This window comes from Delphinapterus leucas, unplaced genomic scaffold (assembly GCF_059928025.1).
Source record: "Delphinapterus leucas isolate spDelLeu-1000000601 "Yukka" unplaced genomic scaffold, BTC_Dleu_Yukka2 spDelLeu_asBTCV2_sq25, whole genome shotgun sequence".
NCBI lineage: Eukaryota > Metazoa > Chordata > Mammalia > Artiodactyla > Monodontidae > Delphinapterus > Delphinapterus leucas.
In genome coordinates, this window is record NW_028322234.1 from 10,693,960 (window position 1) to 10,702,159 (window position 8,200).

Consider the following 8,200-nt stretch of genomic DNA (forward strand, 5'->3'; position numbering starts at 1 on the left):
AGTGCCGAGAGCTGACAGAAACAGACAGGGTGGGAGCCAGGCTTCCATAATAAAAATTTATTCTTACACAAATCTACAGCTTTTAAACAGTAAAAAGAAAGGCCCACTGTCACCTAGGAAGAGGACTTGAAGCAACACGTGGGAAGCAGGGAGGCTCCAGGATATCCGGGCACATGGTTACCGGCTCTGCTCAACTGTAGGACACATACAGGGAAGGTCAGTGAGGAGGGGGCGGGGGGAAGAAAGGGCCCCACCGCCGTGGTCCCCCAGCCCTGTCTGAGCCACTTACTGTATGTGGAGATGTCTATTTCTTCTGGAAGCTCTGCCACATTCACTTCAAACCGGTCCTGGACATCATTGAGGATTTTGGCATCATTCTCATCAGACACGAAAGTAATGGCCAGGCCTTTGGTACCAAAGCGACCCGCACGGGCCACCTGCAGGGAGACAGGAGCAGGGGTCAGGCCACAGGACACAAGCTGGGGAACTGAGAACAAGCAGGGAGAGGTCCTCATCCAACACCAATCCTGGGAAGGGGGCACCAGGGAGGGGACACCTCTGGGGGGCCACTCACGCGGTGGAGGTAGGTGTCTGAGTCCTCGGGCATGTCATAATTGAAGACAATGTTGACACGCTCAATGTCCATTCCTCGGCCAAACAGATTGGTGGCCACCAGGATCCGCCGCTGGAAGTCCTTAAACTGCTGATAACGTGACAGGCTGGGCGCAGGAGGAACAAGGGGCGGCCATCAGATACAGGGATCCTGGGCGGCGTTCCCCTCCAAGGGGCCTGCCTGGGGCTCTGAGGGCGGCATGCACTCACCGCTCCTCCTGGGCCATGCCCCTGTGGATGGCAATGGCTGGGAAGTTCTGCTCCACGAGGAGCTGGGCCAAGGCCATGCAGCGCTGCACCGACTTCACAAATATCACCACCTGTGAGGGAGGGGGCGGCAGTCAGGGCCAGAATCCCTCCCAAAGGCTTAGAGCCCCAGGACAGGCCACAGGAGTGCGGAAGTGTCACCTGGTTAAACTCCAACACATCCAGGAGGTCAAAGAGCTTGCGGTTCTTCTCACTGTCCTTAAGTTTGACGTAGTACTGCTGCAGCCCATGCAGCGTGAGCTTGGTTTCGTCGTCCACAAACACCTCCATGGGCTGTGCCGGAAGGAGAGGAGGAAGGGGCAGGCAGGGCTTACTTCTGGGCATCCTGCCTGCCGAGAACTTTCCAGGAGCGACTCCTTTGCTGCAATGCTTCCAGAGGGCCTGCTGCACCCCAGTAAATACTCCTCTCTCAGCAGCTGCGTCTAAGGTCTGGTCTGGCTCTAGTGTAAACCAAGCTCTCAGCTCCCCGTGTGACAAGCGAGGAAGAGAACTCCGCTGGCCTCCCAGCATTCGTGTGCCGTGAGGGCAGTGTGGGAGTGGGGGAGCAGCAAGGGCCTGGACTCTAGGAGGCCAAAGCTACTGCACCGAGGTCTCGGCCTCTACTCACGTCTTGCATGAACTTCCTGCAGACGGGCCGGATCTCCTTGCTCAGGGTGGCGCTGAACATCATGCACTGCTTCTCGTGGGGTGTCAGGCGGAAGATCTCCTGCACGTCCCGCCGCATGTCTGGGTGGGGAGGGCAAGAAACAGGTGGGCGTGAGCGCCTGCCAGACCATGACCCCCACCCGAGACCAGATCCAGCCCCTCCCAACCTGTGCCAGGGAGCCGTTGGCACCATGACGAGGGCGGTGTGAGCGAGGACTGGCTGGAGGGGAGAGTCCCAGGTGCCTGAAGGCCCGGACTCGGGGTGAGCACAGGCGCGGGAGGAGCGGCAATCCACTTACACGCTGCCAGAGCGGAGCAGCCGTGCCAGCGCGCCTCGAGCCACGCTTCAGGGAGGGGAGCCTGAGGCAGAGACAGCCGCTGGGGTGAGAGCTGCAGCCGCCTCCCAGGACACAAGCCCCATCTCCCACCGGCCCTGTCAGGGCTCACTGAGGGCAGGCAGGGGCCTAGAACTAACCCAACAGGCAGCGAGGCCACGGTACTCTGAGGGCTAACGTGGACATATGCCTGGACACGGCTCATGTGGGGTGCCATGGTCCCACTCAAGCTTAAGCTCAGAAGCAGCAGGTCACTCTGCCAACACCAGAAGTCGCCCTAAAATCGCTTACAGGAGACCTGAGTGCTGGCCACCCACGGGATCCCACTTCAGGGAAACCTCCGGCCTGCCCTGTCAGGACCCGCCTAGCTCTGATGTCTGGGGGGCTGCGAGGGCGAGGACAGCCCCCAGACCCAGCGAGGACACTCACCCAACTGCTCCAGCATCTTGTCACACTCGTCCAACACGAAGTGCTTCACATTCTTCAGGTTGAGGCTCCTGTTCCGCACAAGTGCCAGGATCCGGCCCGGCGTCCCCACCACGACATGGGGACAGTTCTTCTTCAACACCTCCTCATCCTTCTTGATGGAGAGGCCCCCGAAGAACACAGACACCTATGCAGGCGGAAAGCTCCTTTCAACCATCTGGCGGCCGAAAGCTCACCCCCCACTGTGCCTACGGTCACTCAGCTAAGAGCCCGCCAGCAGCCCCCCAGCAGGCCTGGTGCCTGGAGACAGTGGAGGCCTGAGAGTCTGGCCCCAGCTTCACCGAAAAGCAGCCCCAGGGCTGGGACCGGCACAGGCCTCTGGGGGCCATGCATAATTCATCAAGCTTTTAAGGAGCATAAGCCACCACAAACCTCAAAGGCAGCTGCTGCAGCCAAGCTTGGTTAATGCTGGCTGGGCTACAGCTGAGGCCAGCAAGGCTGCAGAGGACCACATGGCACCCAACCTGGCCTGAGGGGGCTCACCTTGACGCTGGGCATGTATTTGGAGAAGCGCTCATACTCCTTGCTGATCTGGAAGGCCAGCTCTCGAGTGTGGCACATAACCAGGACCGTCACCTGTGGGGCCGGTCAGGGAGAGACACTCAAGACAGTCCCCTAAGTCCTCCCCCGGCCAGAGCCCACGCCGGTGCTCATCCCTTGGCGGCCCCCAGCCCTTGGGCCATTGGAAGGCCCAGTCCAGATGCCTCCATCTTCTCACAGCCCGTCACCTGGTGCTCATTCTCTGTGTCTTCTCACAGCTACGCAGCTGTGTCTCCCTAGGCCAGGTCTTGCACTGAGGCCTCAGTAAGAGTTAGACCCAGCCTAGCTGGTGACACGCCCCATGCTAACAGCTTCCTGAGCCTGCCCTCGGGCTGGCCTGTGACCACCAAGGGGAAGGCTGCCCCTGCCTCTTGGCCCACAACACCAAGCACTGAGACCACACCACGGCCTTGAACAAAATCCTCCTCTCCTTGACCATCCACCCTAAGGTGGGTAACAAGGGCTCATGCACCTATACACAGCCCAAGGACGTGTGCCCCAGCATGTCAAGAATGAACACCAGCATGCACCTCAATTATCCCCCAAAACAGGGGACTACAACGTTCATGACATGAGAAGTACAGCTATGGCCTGTCAGCAATAACAACAGGAACAAAACCGTATTCAGTGTAATCCCACCTTCGTAAGTGTGTACAATCTAGAAGAGCACATATGGAAATAGCAGCCATCTTGCTGGATGGTCAAATTGTGGGCACTTTTTAGTTTTTTCTCTTGGCTTGTCGTTTTTGGGGCGATTTTGTTACAAATGAGTACTGTGTTTAATTTTAAAAGTCCAGAAAAAGGATGCAGGAACAGGGATTTTTAAAAAGAGGAGCCATGACTCCTGCTGCCTCAGGTAGCTTGGGCCTAGGAAGGAGGGTTCCCACCCACCTGTCCGTTGACGGGCTCAATCTGCTGCAGGGTGGCCAACACAAAAACCGCTGTCTTGCCCATCCCTGACTTGGCCTGGCACAGGATGTCCATGCCCAGGATGGCTTGTGGAATACACTCGTGCTGGACTGAGGGGGAGAGAGCATATGAGCTATCAGAAACCAGATGTTCCCTCTGTGCAGGCCCCTCACCGGGTGGCTGAGGGGACCACACTGAGGCGGTCAGAGGCAGGCCTCGGCGGGAAGGACCAGGGAGGCATACCCTCGGATGGATGCTCGAAGCCACAGTCCACTATGGCCCTCAGGAGCTCAGGCTTCAGCAGAAAGTCCCGGAAGCCAGAGCTGTGGATGGAAACGTAAGAACCCTTGACATCTTTCTTGGGAGCAGTTGGAGCGCTCTCTGGAGGAGCCTGGGGCTCTTCATCTTCCTCGTAATCCAGAAGCTCGTTTTCCACATCCTGTTCCGCCATGGTGCTGAGAGCAGAGGAGGGAGGGAAGGGCTGAGGGAAGCAACTAAGGTGACTGATGCATGCAGGTAAACCCACCCAGCATGGGAGAAGAGGGAGATGGCTGCACAGAAGCTGCAGGCTGTTGACACAGGTCCGAGAGGGGCGACGTGCTGGCGTCAGCTCTTGTGAGCTGGCACAGAAAGCCACCCAGCCACTGAAGTCAAGACCGGACATCGTTCTCCGATCCCTCTTTAGCTCACGCCCGACACTGACAACAACAGCAGGTCCCACCACTCCATGTGTGCAGCACCTCCCAGCTTCTGCCTGTTGTGGCCACATCTCCACCACGCCCCGCCAAGCCACCTCACCTCTCCCTGCGCCCTGCCAGCGACGCCCACACATGCACCCACACCCTCCGCCTCCAAGGGCTTCCCACTGCTCTAAGCGAACCCCCAGTTCCTCTCCGCCCGCAACCCTCCCCACTGGCCCCTGCCCACCTCACTCCACGCCACCCCTTTCAAACCACCCCCAGCCTTATCTGGCTGCTGATACTCATCGAGCCCCTACTCCAGCTCGGGCCGCCCACCCCCACCCCTGGGAACGCACTGCTGCACTGCTTCCAGGTCTCTGCACAAATGCCTCCTTCTCAGCATCAAGGTCAAGGCCTCAGACCAGCTAGCTTCAAGGAGTCCCCTCCCCTTCACTCCCCAAGGACCCCACCCCCACCCGCTTTCCCACTCCCGGCCTGGATATGTGACTGCCAGGATGCTGGGGAGACAGGAGCTTGTGAGGAAGCAGTGTCTGCCCAGGCCCAGCTACTCCTGCTATTTGTGGTCTGCACAGGGGAACAATTAAGTGCTCTCATGAAAAGACCTCCCGTTGGGCCCAGAGCCAGTAAGAATACAGCTGAGATGGTAAATGGAATTAATACAAAGCACGCTCACCGCCTGGCTTCGTTTAATCCAATACATACAGAGCGCCTACTGGGTGCAGGCTGCAAGGGACCCAAACATGAGAATACTGCCTTACTCCTCCCTGCTGCAACCCAGCCTCCAGACTAGGGGGTGGAAGTACTAAAGCAGTCCCTCTTCTTCCTGAGCTGGATGCTGAGGGTCCCGGGCCCAATTTCTGGCCCTTCTGCCACTCATTCTCTGTGACCATCAGCCCCAGCGCTTTAACCACCTCTGTGCAGCCTCCCAAACCGTGTCTCTATGGAGACACAGACTCCATACTCAGTTACCTAGCTGCCTCTTTCACCTCTCCCCCTGGAAATTGAGGCCTGTTTCCCCCATCTCAAAAAAGGCAATTCCATTCTCTAAACTGTTGTCTTTTCTCTCTCTCTCCCTGTTCTATCAGCCAACAAATCCCGCCAGGTCAATCAGACCACTTCTCACCCCTGCTACCTTGCCAGTCTCAGGCTGCCATCTTTCTTTTTAGATTAGAATAGCTTTATGGAGATATTCACATGCCATACAAGGCACCAATTAAAAGGTACAGTCCAATGGTTTCCTGTACAGTCACGTAGATGCGCAATCCCTGCCACTATCAGCTTCAGCACACGTTTCCTCAAAAAGACGACACCCTTTAGCTACCATCCTACGCCACCAACTCCCTTTGGCAACCACTGATCTATTTTCTTCTTATGAATTTGCCTATTTTGGACATTTCATGTAATGGAATTATACAACACGTGATGGTTTGACTTCTTTCACTCACATGTTTTCAAGATTCGTCTACATTGTAGCCGTGTATCAGTACATAATTCCTTTTCATGGTTGGATAATATTCCTTCGTACTGCGATACCAGTTATTTTATCCATTGTCAGCTGATGGACATTTGGGCACCATCATCTCTTGCCTGGATTATGCCAATAGCCTCCTTGTTGGTCGGTCTCCCTGCTTTCCATCCCCGCCTCCCCCTTCCATGCCCCTCAGCAGCTGGAGGGAGCTTATAAAAGCTAAGTCAGAAAATGTCACTCCTCTGCTCAAAACCCTCTACAGGTTCACGCTGGGTTCAGAATAAAACAGTCCCCACCACAGCCTACCAAGCCCCACACAACCTGACTCCCTTTACACTCAGACCTTATCTCCCCCATCACCCTCACTCACTGGCCTTGCTGCTGCGCCTCAAACATGCCTCAGCGCCTTTGCACTTGCTGTTCCCACTTCTTTCAGACCTCTGTTGCTCCAAAAAGGCCCGTTGGCCCAACTAAAAAAGAACCCCCTCCAGTCATGTCAGTCCAGCACCTAGTACAGGGCCTGACATACATTGTGTAAGCACTCAGCAGCAATGGCTGAATGAATGGATTTAGAATCAGGGCCTCAAAGCAGAGTTTAGGGGCTAAAGTTAAGCATGTATCCTTATCTCATTCTTGAAAGAAGCAATCTGATACCAACACTGGCAAAGACAGGAAGGAGTCAGTCCCCAGGCATCAGAGAGAAGAACAGGAGCCAGCAAACGCCAGTCCAGAAACCACCAGACCCTTTCAGGGAATGGAAAGCACTGGCTGCTTGAAGTAGAGGCAGAAGACAGAGCTGGAAGAGCTGGGTAAGCCCAGGGCATTCATACTTAATTTGCTAGGCAATAAAGAATCGCTGACTAAGCTTTTGAGTTGTGACTCAATCAGGATTTGCCCAAGAACAAGTTACTCCAGAGAAGATGGAGTCGGGTAAGAGACCCGCAGCAAGGAAAACCAGACACCCAATTAACTACAGTGGTGGCATTGTTAAGTAGGGGAAAAGATGGTGGAACACCCTACAGGGTGGGACCACCCCCTGGGAGAACCTCGGACAGAAATGAGCCAGAGTCATGTACTCTGGGCTTCAAATCTGGGAGTAGATGGTGTATTAAAAAAAAAAATAGGAATTCAAACAAAGTCTTTTTGTTTTGATGGGGAGACAAATTTGCGGACAGACTAAGTTTGATATACAAACTTTTCTAGACTAAGTGACTAGACAGGATCTAAAACTCAAAACAAATTAGATCAGGAAAGGATTTGGCGGTGTTTGTTCCACCCAGAGAGGGTGGCCGAGACAGCTGAGGCCCCAAGAGCTGATGAACTTGAAAGCTGACACCAGAATAAGTAACAACTCTGACTCGCACGCGTACCCTTTCACCCTGAAGTGCCCCCAGCGAGAATTTCTACCTAAGAGTTTGTTCCTTACTGAACACCTTTTTTGCCCGAAATCTCTGGAACCACGAATCCACCCCCTAAACGCGAGAGTGGGGGAGGGGAGAGTCTCTCGAACTCGGAGAAGACCGTCAGGTCTACAAGCTCCGGCTTCTCCCACCGCGGCCCCACACCCCGGCGTCGCCCCCTGACGCCCTCCCCGAATCGCATCGGGGCTCCTCGAACAGGCAGACCTCCCCCAGAATCGGGCTCAGCCCGCGGGCGGCCATGACAGCCTCTGCCAGAAGCGGTCTCCACACCCAGCGCGCCAAAGGCCGGCCCGCCCCTTGCGCGTGCGTCCCAGCACCCAACGGCCGCCAACGCGCGCGCCGGACACCAAACCCGCCCCGCCTCCCCTCGTCTCGCGCCCAGTCTTCGTCCTTCCCTCAACCCCTGGCGTCTCCCATCGCCCGCTCACCCGCAGGTCCGACGTCTCCACACCGCGGCCCCGCACCTGGGCCCGCCGCTCACCTGATTCCTCGTTCACCCCCGCGTGCTGCGAGGACCGCCACCCGACTCCTGTTACCGGTCGCGCGCCCTGACACAAGCTATCGCGTTTCCTGTCTCGTGCGTCCGACTGCGGCTCGGCTCACTGGACCGCTCGCTTTTCATTCAAAAGAGACGGAAGCGATGATTGGGTCCTGCGGGAGGCGTCTGGAAGCTATTGGTGGAGCGTGGAAAGAGGGCGTGCCTCATGCCTCGGATTCATTGGTCAACCTAAAAGTTGGCGCCCGAGTGGGCTGATTGAGGCGGGCGTCTGCCAGCGCGCTGTCTTGTAATCGAGGTTGTGACCTCGGTAGGTGCCG

General features: G+C 56.5%; 1 protein-coding gene across 5 annotated transcripts; it reads right to left on the reverse strand.

Moving 5' to 3' along the window:
• Nucleotides 1-42: 42 nt before the first annotated feature.
• Nucleotides 43-7,987, reverse strand: DDX39A (DExD-box helicase 39A). 5 transcript variants are annotated; one of them, XM_022558365.2, is made up of 11 exons: nt 7,866-7,987; nt 4,038-4,249; nt 3,777-3,904; nt 2,829-2,921; nt 2,289-2,472; nt 1,487-1,605; nt 1,021-1,152; nt 823-932; nt 575-719; nt 290-437; nt 43-194 (listed from the first exon to the last, which is right to left on the reverse strand). In XM_022558365.2, exons 2-11 carry the CDS (start codon nt 4,243-4,245, stop codon nt 178-180), a joined length of 1,284 nt encoding a protein of 427 aa, XP_022414073.1. In that variant the 5' UTR covers nt 4,246-4,249; nt 7,866-7,987; the 3' UTR covers nt 43-177. The 5 variants fall into 5 exon arrangements, with proteins under 5 accessions (XP_022414073.1, XP_022414072.1, XP_089761536.1 ...); XM_022558364.3 differs by having other exon boundaries at nt 7,813-7,964; XM_089905410.1 differs by lacking the exon at nt 7,866-7,987 and adding an exon at nt 6,334-6,352.
• Nucleotides 7,988-8,200: the final 213 nt, after the last annotated feature.